At 50.0% G+C, this 21,169-nt stretch overlaps 1 protein-coding gene across 2 annotated transcripts in view; it reads left to right on the forward strand.

Annotated features, from left to right (window-relative positions):
• The window catches only part of SWAP70 (switching B cell complex subunit SWAP70), a 77,545-nt gene extending 68,478 nt beyond the window's left edge, over window positions 1-9,067 (forward strand). Inside the window, exons 9-12 of one of the 2 annotated variants that reach the window (XM_082478138.1) lie at window positions 1,040-1,206; window positions 6,240-6,438; window positions 7,391-7,487; window positions 7,854-9,067. In XM_082478138.1, the coding sequence (XP_082334264.1) occupies window positions 1,040-1,206; window positions 6,240-6,438; window positions 7,391-7,487; window positions 7,854-7,960 (570 nt within the window). In that variant the 3' untranslated portion in view covers window positions 7,961-9,067. The other variant, XM_082478139.1, reaches the window with a different exon arrangement.
• The last annotated feature ends 12,102 nt before the right edge of the window (window positions 9,068-21,169 follow it).

Raw genomic sequence — 21,169 nt, forward strand, 5'->3', positions numbered from 1 at the left:
ACCAGGTCGCTTCAGGCAGCGAGCTGGTTAATTGGAACACAGGTCTCCTCACATGAGTTGCAGTGTGTGGGAGAGGGCTGGGCCCAGGGCCTATTAAATAGGCGCTGTGACATTTCCTTTAGCACCTTTTTGTTGCTCAGACTTGAAGTGGACGAGTTTGTGTCGCGAGAAGAAGGCATGTGTGACATGGGGGGTGCTGCCCTCGCGGCCAGAAGATCTGGGTTCGTGCCCTCTGCTCCTGCTGATGAATAACTCGTTTCTCTTTTTCAAATTAGGGGGATAGTCATATGATCCTTCATGACCCTTATGAGGGTGAACTAAGCTAATGCAAGTAAAAGTTATCTTATAAACTGCAGAGACGTATGCTAATGTGTATGTTATTGCATTTAGGATGTCCTTGTCTTTTAACTTATAAGGCAGAGATTCAAAGCTCTTTAAGCTAGAATGGAGAAACCATAAAAGTGTTAGAACACTAATTAAGTGCTTGAGGTCCCCCGGGGCAGGAGGTGCCCTAGGGAGGGAGAAAGGACGGGGTGCTGGGCAGCCAGGTAAGTGCAGAAGGGCTCACTGCAGGCCAGTCTTTCCTTTCTGCCTTATTTTAACCCTTTGGCTGTTCTGACTGGGGAAAGGTTTATTCCCTTTAGAGGAGACTCTTGGTAGAAAGGTGGTGATTTTAAGACAGAAAGGAGTTTAAGGAGAAATTATACAGGGAAATATTTTTTTCTTGAGTCTGAAATGTGGAGTGAAAGGGATGAGAAACATACCAGGGCAGGAGAACAGCGTTTAGGGTGTAGTTTGTGTACCCAGACTCTTTGGTTGTGTTCTTGGGTCTTGGCGTTGGGTGTGGTGCTCTTGCTTCCTCGGTCTTCGGGGTGAAGGACGGGGCCCTGCCCACCCTGATGGGCTGCGGCTGTGGGCTGTGCTGCGGCTTCGGGCTGTGCTGAGGCTTCACTCAGGGTGGTGGTGGAGCGGGAGGCTTTCCCTGAGGGCGAAGTCAACCTGAGTTTAAACACGACTCTTGACTCTTTTATACCGTCAGATCAGGCAGCAGATGGAAGAACAGGTTGCCCAGAAGTCCTCTGAACTGGAACAGTATTTGCAGCGGGTCCGGGAGCTGGAAGACATGTACCTAAAGCTGCAGGAGGCTCTCGAGGATGAGAGGCAGGCCCGGCAAGATGAAGAGACTGTGCGGAAGCTTCAGGCCAGGTGCCGATCGCCTCATCCTCTGTGCTTTATGTGCTTTGCCTGGACTCCTCATACACTTTCTAGGAATGACTAACTCTGCTGGAGAGGGAGGGGTCTCTGACAGATTGGAGAGACCCTGGAGGCTTGGCTGGCTGGGCTATTTATTCCCAGTCTGGGCCTCTGGGAGACCCTTGCTTCTAGGGCTAAAGACAGACCTCAGCTACCCTCTCCCAGTTTCTAACTTGCTTCCCCATTTGCTTTCTTTAAGATGCCATGTCAGGGGATGCAGCGCTAAAAACTTCAGCTGGTCAGTGCAGGCATATCTTGTGCTTTAAGCTATGCCCCCTGTTTTAGGAGCACTTGTGGGATGAGCTGGGGTACATTTTCCATGGCTGCCATGCCACACATGGAGCAGCAACAGGTGTTCTTTTAATCTTCAGGAGGAAAGAAAGAAGGAGGTTTCTTTGTTATGTATGTTGCCAAAAATGACTTCAAAAATAAATGAATTAGGTTTTGAAAAGTTTGATTCTATTAAGGAAAAAATTATCTTCTAAATAGAAAATTAAATGCCTAGCACATTGCCCGGCATTTATGGGTCCCACAAGTGTGTGTTCACCATGGTGTTAACCAGGGGATGGGAACCACCACCCAGTTGTCATTGGGCATTGATGTTAGCACACCATCCACTGCATGGGAAGGTTTGGGCCCATGTGACTTGCAAAGAGAGATATTCTAAGGGACATTAGATGTTTCTGAACCTCCTCATCATTTGTGATGTGTCAGGAGTTTATAGATCGCCTCGTGCAGAGAATTCACAGGTGGGATACGTTATATATATTTACTTCTCTGAAGATTTGAGGGAGGTTAATTATGACACGGCAGAGATTAGATCATAAAGGGAACCAGATAACTCTAGAAATTTATTAAAGTATTAGTTATTTCATGTTTATAGAATGAGTGATGTTTTGAATAAGACAATTTTGGATAATGGATGCCAGTAGTTTTAAACCAGTGGTAAATATCATCATCGCCTATAAAGCTTTTAAAAAATACTCATGTAGGGCCTGTCACAAATTTACTAAATCAAAATATCTGTGGATAGGAGCCCAGGCATGAGTATTGTTATTTAAAAAGCTCTGGCTAGGGAATTCCCTGGCGATCTAGTGGTTAGAACTCCGTGCTTCCACTGCAGGGGGCACGGGTTCTATCCCTGGTCGGTGAACTAAGATCCCCGCATGCTGTGCAATGCGGCCAAAAAAAAAAAAAGCTCTGGCTAATTATTTTGTACACTCTGATTTAAGTAAATGGCAAAATGGTTTCAACCTTTTAAATGCAAACATAACTACTACATACAGCTCTGCTCCAATAAGCTGAAATTACTGCACAAAAACTAACTACTTTTTCTTGGGGTATGTAAGGCCATTTTATGAATTTTACTACTCTAAATTGTTTTTCTTTTACCTTAGTTTTTGGAACTTGAAGTGGACAGATTCACGCCCTCTAGTGGTCATTTTTAAGTGAGGCGAGTCCATCTCTTTCCCAAAGTCACAGGAGGCTGGGCCTGATTCAGAGGGACATTTTGTCAGATTGGCAAAGGGGGCTTTCTCCTTGCTCCCACTCCTCAGAGTAGGCCTTTCTGGGTAGGAAATCAAGGGAAGTCATCGTGGAGTTGAGATAGAAACATTTAAGTCTGGTACTAATGAACTGTAACATGATCTTAGGCTGAGGGTGTATATACAGGGCCTTTTTTAAAATAATTTATTTTTATTTTTGGCTGCGTGTGGGCTTTCTCTAGTTGTGGTGAGTGGGGGCTACTCTTCGTTGCGGTACGTGGGCTTCTCCTTGCAATGGCTTCTCTTGTTGCGGAGCACGGGTTCTAGGCGCGTGGGCTTCAGTAGTTGTGGCACGCGGGCTCAGTAGTTGTGGCTTGTGGTCTCTAGAGCGCAGTCTCAGTAGTTGTGGCACATGGACTTAGTTGCTCTGCGGCATGTGGGATCTTCCTGGACTGGGGCTCGAACCTGTGTCCCTGCATTGGCAGGTGGATTCTTAACCACTGTGCCACCAGGGAAGCCCTAGAGGGCTTTTTAGTTAGCCTCTGTCCTTTCTTTAAGCAATAGCAAGTCATTCTTGGAACGTTCGGCATCTCATTGTTCTTCCAATGGATGGTGCCTTCTCTGTCAGTGTCTTAAATTTTCCCAGAGATGTTTTTTATAGTGAATTGTTTAAATACAAGAACTTTGACTTGAGCCATCTGGATCTTGTTTTTTTTTTTTTTCCCCCACTAAAATTGACGGTTTTTTTTTTTTTAATGTGTAATCCTGAAGGTTATCTATCCTCTCCTGAATGGGAACTTGGAAGGAAACTGTTCATTTAACATTTGGACAACTCAATTATTGGAAAGTTCGTGAGACGGAGCCATAGTCTGTCCGATTATAACTTCTGCCCACTAAATTTTTGTGTCTGTGAGGCCGAGGAGCGTACCTTAGGTCTGTATTCCCAGCAACTAGTACAGTGTATGGCACACAGTAAGGGACCAGGGAGTCTTTTTTGAACGAATGGAGCCAGGTTCTACTCATGGGGCCATGTGGAACAACAGTCTCTTCCATGCGATAATACTCTTCATGTATTTGAAGGCAGGTTGGCGCTGAGCCCTGGAGTGAGGTCTGGGTTTGATTCCCAGCCCTGGTACTTTCTAGCTGTGTAATTTTAGAAAAGTTAGTTCATTTCTTGCAGCCTTCAGTTCCTTATCTATACAATAAGCTCGTAGGGTTGTTGTGAAGGGTAAAGGAGGGGATGCTTGCAAAGAGTTTCGTGTAACGTCTGGATTTGGTAGTCACTCGGAGTATGTTGGTTTCTGTTCCTTCGGCTCATCTGCAGATGGGGAAGATATGCAATGTATAGAATGTCAAATAAGCATTCAAAAAAGGTGCTGACAGGCTGGAATGATGGTTTTAGAGCAAGAAGATAATTTAAAATATCAACAGAACAAGTATAGGATCCAGGATACTTGGCTTAATAGCAGCTCATTTGAAAAGATTCAGGGTTTTACTTCCCTGATATGATTGATTGCCGAAAACCTCATATACTCTCAGGCAGCCTTCATGAAGTATTCGGAGCAAATGAGGTAATAGTCCCACCATAAAAATAGGAGCTGATATTTATTCAGCACTTATGACATGGTAGGCACTGTTCTAAGTACCTTACCTGCATTATCACATTTAATGGATCAGCAAACCTTTGATGGTAGGTATAGTTCCTATTCCTTTTTTATAAATGAAGAAACTGAGGCACAGAAAGGTTCAAGTCTTTAGTCAGGAGTCTTGTTTGTAAACCACAGAAACCAACTTGGGTTAGCTAAAGCAATAAAAGCATTTGTTGGAAGGTACTTGAGAAACTCACCAATTCCACAGAAAGGCAGGTGGCCAGGCCTTGAACACAGGCAGGAACCAAGGGAGGCTGAGCAGCCCCGACCAGGCCACGGCAAGAGTCCAGCGAGAGTGCCACTGATGTCGACACTGGCACCGTGGGCCGGTCAGTCAGTTGTCCCCATTGCTCCTGCCATCACTTGACACTAGATGTTGCTGCCACCAAAAGATAAATTCTTCACTGCCTCTGCTCCTTTGTGTCAGTGGCTTCCATCAAGACATCCCTAGACACCTGAAGGGGATTCAGGCTGGGCAGCCTAACCTCCTGCAAATGTCCCTTCTCCTCCAGACTTTCACCACTAGGATGAAGAATCCTTCTGGTCTCATTCACTGTTGTATCCCCTGTGCCTAGAAAAGCACATGGACGGTATGGAATATATACACACTGAGTGAGTCCACTCTGCACTGGTCAGCCCACATTGGCAGTGTTGTGTTCACTGCAGATGTCACACTCTGAGGGACGTCTCAGCGGGTGCAGATTGGCCCTTGTGGAACCTGGGTTAGGGGATGGGAGAGCTCATCTTACCTGAGGAAGAACTTTCTAAGAATCAAGGCTGCCAGAAATAAACTGACCCGGTTTGTGAAGCATGGCCCATCACACAGAACTGGAGAACCACCCTGTAGGATGTTGTAGAGGGAATCCTTACAATGGTGTGGGACTGGGGATGGGGACTGGGGTAGTCAGATAGGGGCTGTAGAGTCTGTTACGTTACTTCTGCTGTTGTTGGTTTTAGAAGCGCAAACGCTCTTAGGTAGTAGTTACTGGCCTGCCGTGTGGCTTGTTACCATAATTCTGATGGTCAAGCTGGTAGAGATGTGTCCTGTCTTGGGCTGGCATCTAACCACATTGTCTACACTTTGGGTACAGGTAGGGCTGCATGTTAATTTATTTATTAAATACCGGCATAGCTGGATATTCTCAGATAGGTAGCCTGTTATTAAAAGATAACATTTTGAAGTCACACAGGCCTGGGTTGAAATCCATTACTTACCTGTGCGTCATACTTTTAAACCCTTTGACTTCATCTGCAGGGATAATAACACCTTGCAGAATTGTGTAGGTTTAGCAGCAATGAAGGTGAAGAGCCTGACAGGCAGTGCTTTGGTAGTGAATGGTGTCTGCTTACTCTACCTTTTGTCAGCTCCTTCTTGTCTTGCTTTTATTAGTCAGCTTTTTCCTTGGTGATAGGTTTTCGCTAGATAAAAAATGTTTTAATGTTATAGCAACCCGGCAAATTTCAAAACATGGCCCTGCCACCTGCCTGCCAGGTGAATGACCTAGTGCAGGTCACTTAACCTTTGGGCCTCACTTTTTTCATCTCTGAACTGAATAATAATAGTACTTAAGTTTATTGTGAGGATTAATTGAGAAAACACACTTCCTTCTTGGCCCATTAAGCCTTCAACTCATGTTATTTTTATTGTCATTTTTTTTTCATAAAAGGGTGAAACAGAGCTTGGAGCAGGACTCATGAGTCACCTTAGCCACTTTGTGAATCTAGTTTCCTTCTTGTGAAATGAGGGGTGGGTTAGATGACCCCCAGGCTTCTCTGCGGCTCTGGCGTGCTCCATCATCTGCTGGGTCAGGGGCGGTGACCGGGCGGGTCTGACGCCGAGCTCGCATCGCAGGTTGCTGGAGGAAGAGTCGTCCAAGAGGGCCGAGCTGGAGAAGTGGCACTCGGAGCAGCAGCAGGCCATTCGGACCACGGAGGCGGAGAAGCAGGAGCTGGAGAACCAGCGCGCCGTCAAGGAGCAGGCACTCCAGGAAGCTGTGGAGCAGCTGCGGCAGCTCGAGCTTGAGCGGAAACAAGCACTTGAGCAGTACGAGGTCATTAAACCCAGCCCTGCAAATACGTGCATTTAAATATTCTTAAACATTTAAAACAACAGGATATTTGCTTTACTGTAAGAAGCGGTGTAAGAGTTGTGTTTAGCTGTAGGTAGGAATTTTTTTACAGCCGATGGGGCATAACAGTTGGAGTCCCATCAAGAGACTGAAACTACACGGCAATTATGAACAGGGAAGGTTTAAGATAAACAACTATTAACTCTAACAGGGGAGTACCTCCTGAGCAGCAAAGAAAACTCTGAGCTGCAGGAAGGGCAGACACAGGAAGCAGCCCCTGCCTCTAGGGCTGAGGCAGGGCACCCAGGGGAGGAACACATCCTCTTTGCCCCGTCAGCCCAGTGCTGTGATCCAGTCCTTCTTGGAGAGGGCATGGCCTTCGCCCACTGGGTGGCAGAAAAGCTCAGCGAGGCGCTGAGACTGGGAAGCCACCCTCTGGGGCGCTGGTGGAAGCTGCCCACAGCGGAGGTGCCGCTAAAACCCACTGGCGTGAGCACCATGGGCGTCCCACTTGCCGCAGGAGCTGCTGAGCAGAGCACAGTGGAGCCTCCTCCAGTGTCCCGCCAGCCCCTCCACTAACGAAGCTGAAGTGGTGCCAGCTGGCGAGGGAGCGTTAGCCTAACAGCACAGGCAAGACAGCGAAGGGTGCATTTGGAGCCCAGAGGCAGTAAGCCGTAACTGGCACACAAGGATCTTATATATTCATCTATAATTAGTGCGAATTAGGTCCGCTGTGTGACCTCGGGCAGGTTACTTAACTGCTCTGAATCCTAATTTCCACATCTGTAAAATGGGATAATAATATTTCGTGCTTCTTATGGCTGTGACGATTTAATGAGATAATCCACTAGTGTATAGTAAGTGCCTAATCATCGTTATTTGACTCTTAAACTACCTGTGTGTTTGCCTAGTCTAAAATCTGCTTCTGTTCCAGGGAGTTAAAAAGAAGCTGGAGATGGCAACTAACAAGACCAAGAGCTGGAAGGACAAAGTGGCCCAGCATGAAGGATTAATTCGATTGATAGAGCCAGGTAACACACTCTTTGAAGTAATCAGATATTTAGTCAATTTATTTTTCTGTTTTATTTGTGTACTTGAATTGTGCTAAAAAAAAAATACCCCCACAAACAAAAAACAAACTTCCTCAGCCCAAATATACAGAAATCCAGCTGTTTACAGTAAATTTCTCTTGAATAATCACTTGCCCTCTGATAGATAAGAAGGCCTGGTTAATCCCCTTTGTATACATCTTCTAGTTGTTTTGGCTGGTATAACCTTTATGGATGTTCCTCAGAGAAGAAATAAAGTAGAAAAGTTACTCTTTTGTCTGTGGAAAAATGATAATGTTAATTGAAGAATATAAGACTTCTTGTGTTTAATGCATGTTTGTCTCTTAGGTTCAAAAAACCCTCACCTGATCACTAACTGGGGCCCTGCAGCTTTCACCCAGGCAGAACTTGAAGAGAGAGAGAAGAGCTGGAAAGGAAAGAAGGCCACGGAGTGAGCAGAAGTCATGTCAGTTATGTAGGTTCTGAGTATAACTGGAAAGCTTTACGCTAAAGACAAAAGGACCTGGCTTTGCTGCTTCTAACTCCTCTTCTTTCAACGCCTCCTGTGGGGTCAGTATACTAAGGAAGCCTTCTTACCTATCTGCCTGTAAAGAAGGGCTTACCTGAAAAGAAAAAAAAAAGCATCGTCAAGCTCTTTATTTACTCTTTCTCTGAAAACTGCAGCTTCTGAAAGTCCCCGTTAGCTCCCTCAGGTTGTCGGCGGAGCCCGCGCACGGACCGCGCAGTGGCGCCCTCGTCGACCCGCGGCGTGTGGCTGGCGGCGGGTGGCGCTCAGCTCACCGGCTCTCAGAACCTCTGCGGGCCGGGCCGTTGTTCTTCCTCCTCCGAGTGCTTGTTCCTAAACTAGATGTGCCAGTCTGCTCGCCGTGGCCCGCGGTTGTTGTGGACTGCCTGTGACCACGGCTGCTCTACTGGAGAAGGCGTTTCTCCCGCATGTGGTCTTCGCTCTGACCAAGCGGTTGCCGTCCATGTCTCTGGTTGTGCAGGTTCATGCAGTGTGACCGGTTGGCATCCTGGCCCCAGTGGCGCTATCTCAAGGAGGCAGAAGTCTTTCAAACAATGCTTTGGCTGAGATAGATACTTACGAGTCAAGGGCAGCACAGAGATGAACTAAGTAAATCCCATTTGGAATGATGTTTTGATACTAACTGAATTCCTCCTAATATTTAAAATGGTTTCAACTGTCCAAGTGCCGGCAGACCCCTTGGTTTTACTTTTGTAGTTACTGTACAGAACATTTCAGGTGTCCGTGAATGCTTGTCCTAATCAGACCTTTTCCTTGATAAATAGGGATATGATCATTTCTAGGAATCATTCATGAAAAAAGTTTTAAAATGTATTTTTGTGATGTGCTATGTTGAGAGGGAACAAAATATTTATAATTTTCAAACATTCTTACCTAAATATTGTACAATGTAATATGCTGAACTTTCTTAATTTTTTTTGCTAATTTTCTAAGATATATTAAAAGTGTTTTGTATGGTTTTTGTTTGTTTTAGTAAAATGGAATCAGTAAGAAAATAAAAACTACCAGAAGAGCATACATTTTCAGCTGTCTGATTTGATAGGACAGGAGGGTAAGGTTGTGTATATGTGTGCATGTTTTCACATAATGAGATGAACTTGGATTTAGGGACACTTCCTGAAAACACTGGGTTTGCAGTTTGGAGCCCCCAAACCAGTGCTATCACGAAGTTAGCTATGGCCTCAAGTTTGGCATTTGAGTCACTGATGTGGGAAACCGTGGTGGATGTGTCAGCTCACAAACGGGAACTTACAAAGATGATTTCTCCCTCATTGTTGCTGTGCCCTCCAAATCCTCTTACCTCTGCTTTCCCGAATTTTCTTTTTATGCCTCTCAGTTTTTCTTTCAGTTTTACCAGAGTAAACAGTGTGGTTTTTTTTATTTTGGTTTTACACAGTTGCCAAGATTAAAACGCCTCTTGTGGATTAAGCAGGCCCACTCAGTCCAGCTTGATTGTGTCTTGGAAAACTGATCGTTTCCTTCTAGAGGAGAGAACACACGGGTTGGTGTTTTTGTAACTTTTTTTTTTTTTTGGCTGCGTCAGGTCTTAGTTGCAGCACGCGGGATCTTCGCTGTGCTCCGGCTCCTTGCTAGATGCGGCTCGCGGGCTTCTGTCTAGTTGTAGCGTGCGGGTTTTTTCTCTTCTCTAGTTGTGGTGCACAGGCTCCAGGGTGCGTGAGCTCTGTAGTTGTGGCATGCGGGCTCCAGAGCGCGTGGGCCCTGTAGTTTGTGGCACACAGGCTCTCTAGTTGAGGCGCACGAGCTCAGTAGTTGTGGCGCGCGGGCTTAGTTGCCCCGCGGTATGTGGGATCATAGTTCCCTGACCAGGGGTCGAACCCACGTCCCCTGCATTGGAAGGCAGATTCTTTACCACTGGACCACCGGGGAAGTCCCTAACTTCTTTCTCTACTGCAGTGGTTCTCAACCAGAGATGATACCCCCCCAACCCCCCAAGCAGAAGTCTGGAGGAACAGTGTCTGGAGACATTTTAGTTGTCACTACTGGGTTTGTTACTGGCATCTACAGGGTAGAGGCCAGAGATGCTGCTAAACACCCTACAATTCACGGGACGGTCCCTGTAACAAAGACGTACCTGGCCTAAGATGTGACTCATGCTGAGGTTGAGAAAACCTTCTCTGCAGAAAGGCAAGATCTAGGTTCGGAGCACAACAGTCTCCTGGAGTCAGGGTTTCCCCAGGAGGAGCACCAGGAGTTGACCTCTTTGGTATAAATGGGGCACATGTGGGAGGAGAGTGGCCGTGTGCTCTGTGAGCAGGCAGAGAGCAGAGGGCGGGAGCCTTGGCTCACCCCGTGCGGGGCGTTGTGCTTCAGGAACTCTGTAAATGCCTTTTCAGCATAGGTGCAAAGGGAATGCTTTGGATATGCTTTAAAGTCTCCCTGGGATGCAGGTTGCTGAGGCGTGAAATGTAAAGCTGCCATGACCTTGATTTCTTCATGTGAGTGGCTAAGCACGGGGAGGGGCTGTCGGAACCATTCAGCAGCTGGTGAGGGATGAGTGTTCAGATTTATGGCCTGGCTGGTGATGTACCTCACAGAGCACTGGTGCCTGTTCCACTTGGCAAAGCCTCTGTCGTGCCTTCAGGGTTGTGCCAGCAAGGCATAGCTGCCCTAGTGGAGCAGGGATCAGGTGACGCCAGGCCACGGGAAGTGGGGAAGAGGCGCGGCCCAGCTGTTACCAGTTCATGGTAGGGGCTCAACATTTACTGAAAGAATCAGTCTTGGGAATACTTTAAGGTCTATCTGTTTCTTTCCTCTTGCTCTCCCTCTACTTCCTTCCTTATTTTTATATTCATTTTGAGACCTGTAAAAGTCACCCCTCAACTTTAGGAAGCCATATGGTGATATCTACTCAAGCTAAAGACAACACCTACGCTATGGGCCAGCGGTTCCCCCAAGGGAAATGAGGCACGTTTCCACAAGAAGACCCTGCAAGGAGGTTCACAGCAGCTTCATTCAGGATGACCCAAACCAGCAACAACCACAGTGCTCATCAGCAGAGAACAGAGCAATGAACGTGGTATATTCAGACCAAGGATACGATGCTTTATTTAAAAATAGTGTCGCTGAGAGATGCAGCAACATGGATGAATCTCACAGACGTTATGTTGAGCAAAGAAGCCAAACAGAGAAAATACCGTTTGATTCCATTTATATTAATTTCCAGAACCGGCAGAGCTAATCTGTGGATTTTGAAGTCAGAATTGTGGTTAGCTGGGGGTGGGAAGGGTGGTTATTGACTGGAAACAAGTGAACCTTCTGGGATGCTGGAAATGGGTAGCGGTTACATAAGTAAACTATATCAACTTTACACTCAAGATTTGTAGTTTGCTCTTTGTAACTAGTGCCTCTAGAATGCTGGACTGGCTAGTCCCTAGGGGTCAGCTGGTCCAAAGCCCTCAACTTTGCAGAGAAGGACCTGGAAGGGGATGGGCCAAAGCTACCCAGGAACAGCTGCCCCTCTTCCAGGATGTGGTTCATGACAGCACCTGCCCCCTGCTGGGTCCTTTACATACAGTTGATGTCACACGTTTTTAATCTCAGTTTTTTCTATCTCCCATCACGCAGCTGGTTGCGTGTCCCTGCTTCACCCCTCTGTGGAGGAGTGGCCCTGACCCCTCCTAGTCCTGTGCTCAGCTTCCATTGACCTTTCTGAGGTTGCTGAGTCTTTGGCCTTGGGTAGTGGGTGAATCTGTGGTGGACACTAAATTCCATCCAGGGCTACCCTCAGATTCCTTTTCCACCTCTACCACGTAGATGCAGCACACTGCCTCTCAGGGCTGTGCACCCACAGGAATGAAGGCCTTCCTCACTGTTTATGCCCACCTCCTCAACAGCAGTCCTCAGGGCCCGGCTGAGGGCCAGCGGGACGTGATGAGTGGGAGAGGGAAGCTTTGTCTAGCAACCCCCATTCTGTTCAGCCCTGAGCCCCGCAGCCTGCCCTTCTTCCCCATCTGAATCTCTCATTTCCTGTCCCGTATCACCCAGCCTCTTCCCCTTAACCAACACTCTCTGCTTTGACCAGCAGCCCACAACGGGTCTCTTAATTACAATGTGTCTTGGTGTGTTCCTCTTTGGGTTCATCCTGTATGGGACTCTCTGCGCCTCCTGGACTTGGGTGAATGTTTCCTTTCCCAGGTTAGGGAAGTTTTCAGCTATTATCTCTTCAAATATTTTCTCAGGCCCTTTCCTCTTCTCCTTCTGCGACCTCTATAATGTGAATATTAGTGCATTTGATGTTGTCCCAGAGATCTCCTAGACTGTCCTCATTTCATTCTTTTTTTGTTCTGTAGCAGTGATTTCCACTACTCTTGTCTTCCAGCTCACTGATCTGTTCCTCTGTATCATTGAGTCTACTATTGATTCCTTCTAGTGTATTTTTCATTTCAGTTATTGTATTCTTCATCTCTGGTTGTTCTTTATATTTTCTAACTCTTTATTAAAACCTTCTATTTCTCGCTCTGTGCATCCATTCTCCTCCCGAGTTCTTTGATCATCTTTACGATCATTACTCTGAACTCTTTTTTTCAGGTAAATTGCGTACCTCCACTTAGTTCTTCTGGGGTTTTGTCTTGTTCCTTCATCCCTGGGAGGCCCCAGGGCTAGTGCTGGCTCACTGGTGGGCAGAGTCAGGGTCCTGAAGACTCTGGGTCTGTTGCCCACCCACTGGCAGGTGAAGCCAGGGCCTGGGGTTAGTGCCGGACTATGGGCAGGCAGAGCTGTTTCCTGGAGTCTGGCTGCAGGGCCCAGGGATCCTGGAGCTTGCTTTAGATCATTTGCTGGGCAGGGGGTGGTTCCTGACACACCTGGGTATGAGGTTCAGGGTGTCCCGAAGGTTGCGTTCATCTGCAACAGGACGAACAGACGAGTGGACAAGTGGACAGGGCCAGCCAGGCCCCAGTTGGGGAATTGTAGTTTTCTGCCCCCTGGTGGGTATAGCTGGGCTTTGGCCCTCTGGTGGGCAGGGCCTTGTCTAGGGCTGCGTCTAAAGGCAGCTGTGGGCCCTTTAGTCTTTAGGCAGCCTGTCTGCAGAAGGCTGGGGCTGTGTCCTCGCCCAGTTAGTTGCTTGGCCTGAGGCGTCCCAGCGCCGGCACCTGCAGGCTGTTGGGCTAATGAGCTGGAGGAAGATTTTAAAAATGGCGCCCGTCAGCTCCGGCGTCCACGCAGCAGAAGCAGCTCCTAAGAAAAGCTGCTGCCAGTGACTTTGTCCCCAGAGTGAGACACAGCCATGCCCCCTGCCTCTCCGGGAGACTCTCCAAGACCAGCAGGTAGGTCTGGCCCAGACTTCTATCAAATTCCTGCTTTTGCCCAGGTGTGCGTGGGATTTTGTGTGCGCCCTCTAAGAGTGGAGTCTCTATTTACCCCCGTCTTGAGGGGCTCCTGCAGTTAAGCCCCACTGGCCTTCAAAGCCAAATGCTCCGGAGGTCGTCTTCCTGGTACTGGACCCCCGCCTGGGCTGGGGGCCTGACGTGGGGCTCAGAACTCACTCCTGTGGGAGGACCTCTGCAGTATAATTATTCTCCAGTCTGAGGGTCGGTCACCCCGGGATAATAGGGTTTGATTATATTGCGAGTCTGTCCCTCCTACCTGTCTTGTTTTGGTTCCTTCTGTTACCGAATTAAGTCGTATGGACCCTACTTGGGCCCTTTAGCCCAGCTGAGGCTCTCTGCCTTGGTGGGGTAGAGTTCTTTTTCATTTCGGGTTCAAGCGGCCGATAATGAAACCAAAGCTGAAATTGACATATAGCATAAGCTTACCCAGTGGCCAGAGAATGGAGAAGCAGGAACTAAGATCAACTTCTCCCACCTGGCGGGAGGGACTTAATTTTAAAGAGTAAAGACAAAGGGAGGAGGAGCGAGGCTTACTATGTGGAAGCATATGCATTAGTCTGCGGGGGAAGGGGAGGGCTTTTTCTGAGGGAGTGGGGTCCCATCCCCTTTTTATCCTTTTTTGGTCCTTAATATCTGGTCTTGGCTGCTGGTAGGTGTGTTATTTAATATGCTAATGTAGTAAAATCAATGTATAATGAGACTTGGGGTCTGTTGGGGGTCAGATTCATCGCCATCTTGGCCCCAGCCGGTTCTATCTGGGTTTTTCTTTTTTCTTTTTAAACCATTAAAAATCTGCTTTTCTTATTCAGTAATGTAGAGTTTTACCAGAGGCTGATTAAAAACTAATCTTTTGAAATGTCACCAAAATAAAATCCTTGACAGATACAACACAACTAGGTATATCATTAAAATATATTCTTAACAGAATAAAAGCCTAGAATCAGAACATTGGTTGAAAACATAGACGCTCTACAGAGGCGGTAAATTAGGAGCTAGTCACGTTTTAAATTTGCCATCAGTGTTTCTTTGCTGAAGCCCAGAAGATAGAGCAAATTGAACGGATGGTATAAGTTAACACCGTGTTTTTTTTTTTTTTTTTTACCAGATTCTGGAAGAGTAGGATTAAATGAGGAGAGCTTTTAGATTATAGACTTAAATATCCACTTTTGCTGGTTTTTCTTTTTTGTGTGTGAGTAATTTCATTTCTCATCTCTGGACCCTTTAACTTAAAGATTTATGTTCACTCCTGCTAAAGGGTATGGGGGGGCGTTGGTAGGCTGTGAGCAGAGACACCCCTGCTAAAGGTGGGTGTTGATGGGTTTTGAGCAAAGACTTGGAGCAGCTCTGGCAACATTTCTTTTTATTTATTTATTTATTTAAAATAGATTTATTTATTTATCTATTTTTGGCAGCGTTGGGTCTTCGTTGCTGACCGCGGGCTTTCTCTAGTTGCAGCGAGTGGGGGCTGCTCTTCGTTGTGGTGCGCGGGCTTCTCATTGCGGTGGCCTCTCGTTGCGGTGGCCCCTCGTTGCGGAGCACGGGCTCTAGGCGTGCGGGCTTCAATAGTTGTGGCGCGTGGGCTCAGTAGCTGTGGCGCATGGGCTCTAGAGTGCAGGCTCAGTAGTTGTGGCTCACGGGCTTAGTTGCTCCGCAGCATGTGGGATTTTCCTGGACCAGGGCTCGAACCTGTGTCCCCTGCATCGGCAGGCGGATTCTTAACCACTGCACCACCAGGGAAGCCCCTGGCAACACTTCTTTATGTCTTTAGTTGTAGAAGATCTTTTATGGTAGGTTCCGGTCTTTTTCACCGATGGTTGTCCTGCAGATAGTTGTAATTTTGGTGTGCTCGTGAGAGGAGGCGAGCTCTGGGTTTTTCTCCTGCAACGTCTTGGCCACTCTCTCACATGATGGGTCTCTGAGAGCAGCCTCGCTTGGGGTCCTATTTTCCATGTCTTCTCTCCTCTGCTCTCAAAGTCTCTACCCCTCCTATGGGTCAGCCAGGACCATCCTGGGCTGGTTCCCCTGGGAAGATGCACTGTAAGCCCACAGGCTGGTTTCAGGGGTGCCAAGACTGCGGTCACCTCCATGCTCACCTGTCCCGCAGCCGCCTCCGGAGCCCAGGCCCTACCCCCCCACGCACTGCCCAATGCTGCTGAACTGGGCTCTGTTCCCATGTGGAGGGCATTTGTGCCTGAAATATTTGTTCACAAGGGACATGCAGGGAATCCAAAAAAGGTAGAAGATTTCATCCCCAAGTCCCAAGGCCCTGTTCTCCTCACAGCACAATTAGCTGTAAGATAAAGGGACAGCGTGAATGGCTTCTTTCTACAGTGGCTGCCCTCACAACCTGAGATTCTAACTGGTCAATGCTTGGCTTTCAAAAGTACTGAGTTGGAAAGAACCTGGATTTCAGAGTGACGCAGACCTGGGTCCTACTCATGGTTCTACCTTGCGATGTCACCTTGGGTGAGCTGGGTTCAGAGTCTGCATTCTCAGAGGGAATGTGTCCTTCTAAGGGTGTCACACATGGAGGCACATCTGTCCCTCATCGGTGAGGGAGTGCATAACCGACTCAGGTTTCTCCACTTCGCAGAGACACACTCCCTGCTGATGTGTTGTCTCAGTGCATTTTGTTAGAGTCTTGTGGTGAGGGGTTTCCATCTTGGCCAGGGCAGGTCCCCTAATGGGGATTTTGTCGGCAGACTGGCAAGCTCTGAGGAAATCCCACAGGTGACTGAGGTAGGTCAGTCATGGGGGCTACACTTCCATGGGCAAGTGTCACTTCTGAGTGAATAAGCGAGGGCCTAGAGTGGAGGCTCCTCCCAGCCAGGCTCCCACTTGCCCATTCACACCAGCCGCTTGGAGGGCCCCAGCAGGCTGCAAAGTGGATCTCAAGGGCCTGGGATGGCCGCCTCCCCGGAGACCCCCAAGGACCCCAGGCTCTGCTTTCCCCTCAGAGATCTTGTGTCTTCCTTGTGGCCACTTCAGCTTTTCTCTGTGGTGGCCAGAGCTGTTCTCCACCGTACCTTCTGGGGCCTCACCCAGCGTTCTTGCTGATTCCCCCTCAACACCAGTGGGGTACGGCTCCCATCAGCGCTTCAGCTCTGATGAACTCTCCCAAAGGCAAGCCCAGTGCTTGGGAAGGGCAGGCAGCCTCCTCGTAAATGTTGGCTTGTTAATAGCCCCTTTCTGAAATAAATCCTTGGTCTCAAATATGTTCCCAATACAGTCCCCCTGGGCACCATCAGAGCTTGATTGACCCGCCCTACAACTCTCCTCTCATTGGTGGCTTTTACCCCACCCTATCCTGAGGTTGGGGACAGTTTCCCTTTCTTCTTAAAGAAAGTTAATCCCAGCATACATGGAGAGTGGACCATCAACTCCAATGATGCAAGTCCTAGTTTCCTTTCTTCCAGCCAACCCTGGGAGACTTCATGCCAATGGAGACGCTAGAAAACCCAGAACTTCCAGAATTCCCTTGGCTGGACAGGCTCCATGTGATTTAAAAAAAGCAGTAATGTTTGTAAGATTTTTTCTTATCACAAGGTAATACCCACACAATGTGGAAAATGGACAGGGATGCAGAGAACGAAATCCTGCGCTCTAACCCGGCCCGCAAAGACAATCCCACACCCAGAGCCACCGGACCAGGTCCTCGAGCGGCCCAGGTCCTCGAGCGGCCCCGGCCCGGAGGCAGGGAAAGGTCCCCACTTTGTGAGGGAAAAGCCCACGTGCGGGGCGCGGGGACACGCGGGGCCGCCAGGGGGCAGGCGTGTGCCGCGGACCGGGTCCCGCCTGGACCAGGCGCTCCGCTCCGCGGAGGCTCCCGGGGGCTCGGGCCAGGCGTCCGGCGGGGGCGGGGCGGGGGCCCAGGGTGGAGGAAGCCCCCAGGCGCAGGCCCACCGGGAGCGAGCCCTGCCTTCAGCTCATTTTATCCTCAACAACCCGGAAGCTTGGCGCTGCTTTCCTATTTTACCGATGAGGAAGGTGAGACTCAGAGAGTTAGGCAGTTGCCCAAGGGGACACAGGTCACGAGGGATCTGGGGCAAAACCCAGGTGTCCCGACTCCAGGGCCGCTCCCAGCCATTCCCAGCACGTGCGTGTGCGGGCAGGTTCAGGCCGGCCTGGGGGCCACGTGGGGCAAGGGTGGGAGCCCCCGTTCCTGCTCAGCCCCTGGGGATTTCCTCTTGGGGGCCTAAGGAGGGCCCTGCTGGCGCCCGGAGGCATGTGGATCACGCCTCGCCCCTCCCCCGCCCCCCGGGGCACACAGCCCGGGGCCCCGTTTCTGTAGGCGCCTCGGAAAGGGGGCAGCCCTCTGCCCTGTGTGGACGCGCTTGGCTGGAGGCTGCCGGCAGGGGTGAGAGTGGGTGAGGAGGGAGGCGGAGCAGCCAACAAGCAGGGGCCTGTTTCCTGCCTGGCCTGACCCCGGCTGTCCCCGGGGAGGCCCCAGCAAACTGAGCAAGGTCATCCAGGGCGAAATTCCAGCCTGCGCCCTGAGCAGCAACTTCGCTTTTCCCAATAAGGCTCAAGAAAGGACACGGAGTGTCCTCCCCACACCCCCTCCCTGTCAGCACCTCTGCTTTTGTGAAGCCTCCGCTGCAGACAGCCTGCCTGGAGAAGAGACAAAGATAGACCCTGGGACAGATAAGGAGAGACAGCGGGCACAGATAGGGCGAGGGACACAGATGAGGAGATGGGGGTGCAGGCAGGGGCAGGGCAGCAGCCCAGGCAGTGGGTCTGGAGCCCCAGCGGTCAGAAGAGCTTCCCGATTGCGCTTGCTAAGCCACGACTGGGCTCGGGTGTTGGAGAAAGATGCAATCATGGTGGAAACAGAAGGGTTTTTGTGCGGTGGGAAAATGGATTGGGCTGGCAGCCCCGCCCCTCTGGGCCACTGGTACGCGACGTGCGCCAACCTGGGACTGGTGGGTGAGGGTGCTGGAGAGTCAGTGGGGGGCATGACCGCCGAGCCTCCAGATGGGGGGCCCTGTACCTGCGGCGGAGGGGCAGGTGGGGCGCCCCGGGGCAAATGGGGTTGCATCCAGGCTGCTCAGTCTCTCCTGCTCAGGACCTTCTCTTCCTCTGTATAGGATATTTGCACCCAGCACTGGCTGTTTGGCTTGGCAAGTGAACAAGGCCATAAAGTCATAGCTGGCCTGCGGGCGCTCAGTCACCGTATGCAGCTGAGTCAGTCCCCACCACTTCCCTCACCCCCTGGGGGCCGGAGCCTCCGCTCCGCTCCGCCCGCACACACAGACACATCCACACAGGTATGCGCAGACGCCGTGTGGCTGAGTCGTAGCTCCTCCTCCGATAGCACGTGCCTGCACGCACATGCACACAGGTGCCCGCAGACGCCGCATGCACCTGATTCTGAGTCACCAGAGCAGTTGAACCCTGAGGGAGGGCACCGAGAGTATGTTCTGCCTTCCCTGTTTAGACGCAGGTACCCATATGTATGCATGTACGCGTACGTGCCGCCATGCATCCTGCTACATCGTGCCAGGGGATCAATAAATATTTGTGGAATGGATAAATGAGTGAACAAATGAGTAAATGAACAAACACGTGAAGATGTGAGTGACACCCACACTGCTTGGAAACTCCTGTAAACTCGGTAAAATCGGTTGGGGCAGTGCTGCAGGGTGGGTCCCGAGTCTGTGTCTGCAGGGAGTTGTCTTGCTCCAAATATAGCCTCCGTGGGCGGGCAGGGAGCCAGGGCTGCCTCCCAGACCGTGACTTCACTGGGCCTGAGGCCCAGCCTCTGAGGAGTTGGAGAAAATTAACAGAGAAGAGGCCCCAGCTTTCCACAGCCAGGGCTGAAGTGTGAGACTAGAGCTGGTGGGTGACTGTGTACTCAAATGTCAGCGGCTTGAGCTGTAGGGCACATGGTTCTGCAGATGGGCCCAGAAAGGACCACTTCTGGGTTGGGCCCCTGGGAACTACCTCTCCTGGATGTCTTGGGCCAAATGTGCAGGAGGCACAGCCCCTCTTGAGGGCGGGGCAAGCACGGTGCCTGGGTCCCTCTGGTGGGTGCCCAACCAAGGCCTCTTAGATGGTCCCCCATCTGGGCAGGCCTGCTTGCAGGGCCGTTCCCCGTCTGCAGCTTGACTCTTCCTTTCTCTAGCGGCTATGCCTCTGCCCTATTTCATCATCCAGAATATTAGTATTACCCCAACTGATCTTCCTGCCTTAAGACTACCCCCTCTCGTCCATCTTGTTCACTGCTGGCAGCATTATTTTTCTAAAATACAGACCTGATTATATAACTTTTCCGCTCAAAAGCTCCATAGCTTTCCGCTTCCATAGCTCCCCCCTATTTAGCAGTAAAGTTGGATTGCCTTAGCCTCGCGCCCAAGACCCTTTCATAACCTGGCCCTGCTCTACCATGTGTGTTTTGAAAGGCTGATGTATGAAGAGATCGTTGGTTATGTGCTGACGGGTGGATTCGTGGACGTTAGGCTGATGGATGCTTATAGGGATGGAGGGGCCCATGGACTGTTTGATTTGTAGACAAATTATGAGATGTCTGGATGATTGGGAGGCTAGGAGTAGGGGGTGGATGGGTGGGTGGTTGGAAGTCAAGGCTATTTTGGTTCCAAGGAACAACCCGCCCCCCTGCCGCATGTCATCAGGAAAGGGGCAGGGGATGATTGTGACCTGGGTGCCTTGCAGACCTCACTGACGTCCGGGCCTCACGAAGGTTGGGACTGCGGCTTCTCCCCGTGTCTTGAGCAGCGGTTGGTCTGGTCGCTTCTGCTCTTTGGTGCCTTCACTCACTCCTCTCCCGCCTGGCTTGGTTTTCCTCCTCGTGGCCCAGCAGTCGCCCTCTCAGCTACTCTTGCTCCTTCCTTCCTCAAGTTTTTATCAAGTGACTGGTTATGTGCCTGTTTGCACCTCAGCATTGCTTCTGTGTGCCGAAAAATAGACTGTGAACAATAAGTTACTGCCCTTGCTGAGTGTGCTTTCTAAAGGGAGAGACAGACGCTAAGCAGTTACATGCGAGGTGGTTACATGCTGTGGAGCCAGCAGCGCAGGGCGAGGAGGTGGGAGGCGAGTGGAGAGGGGCAGAGGATGATCAGGAAATGTCTCCGATCAGGGAGTGTTTGAGCGGAGATCTGAACAAAGTGAGGGGTGAGCCCTGACGATATCTGGGGGAAGAGTGTTCTAGGAAGGAGGAATGGCAAGTGCGGTGGCCCGGAGGTGGGACCTCTCTGCATGTTTGAGGAGCATCAGTGAGGCCCGTGTCGCTGACGCAGAGTGAACAAGGGGAACAGAGGTAGGAGGTGAGGTCAGATTAGCAGAGGGACTGATCACCAAGGGTTTTACAAGCCATCGTTAGGGCTTGAACTTTTACCCTAAGAAAGAGGGGAAGGCGTTGGAGGATGTTCAACGCAGAAGCGACAGGCTCTTATATTTTCAAAGGGCCGCCTGGCTGCTGTGTTGAGAACAGACTGAAGGTGCTAGAGGTGGAGGCACGGAGGCAGTTAGGAGGCTCCTGCAGAAATCCAGGAGGTGGACCAGGGCGGCAGTGGCAAAGGTGGTGACAGGTGGTCCAGTTCAGGATGTGTTTTGAAGGCACAGTTACCAGGATTTGCTGATGGATGGGCTGTGGCTGTGAGACAGAGGAAAATTCTGTCAAGGGTGACCCTAAAATTTTTGGCCAGGGCGACTATGAAGATGGAGCTCCTGTTTCTGAAGAAGTAAGTTGTCTTTTTTGGCAGGAGGCGGTGCAGGGAAAGGTGTTATATCACAGTTCAGATTGCGTTGTA

Source organism: Balaenoptera physalus, assembly GCF_965194825.1.
Source record: "Balaenoptera physalus genome assembly, chromosome: 10".
NCBI classification, from domain to species: Eukaryota; Metazoa; Chordata; class Mammalia; order Artiodactyla; family Balaenopteridae; genus Balaenoptera; species Balaenoptera physalus.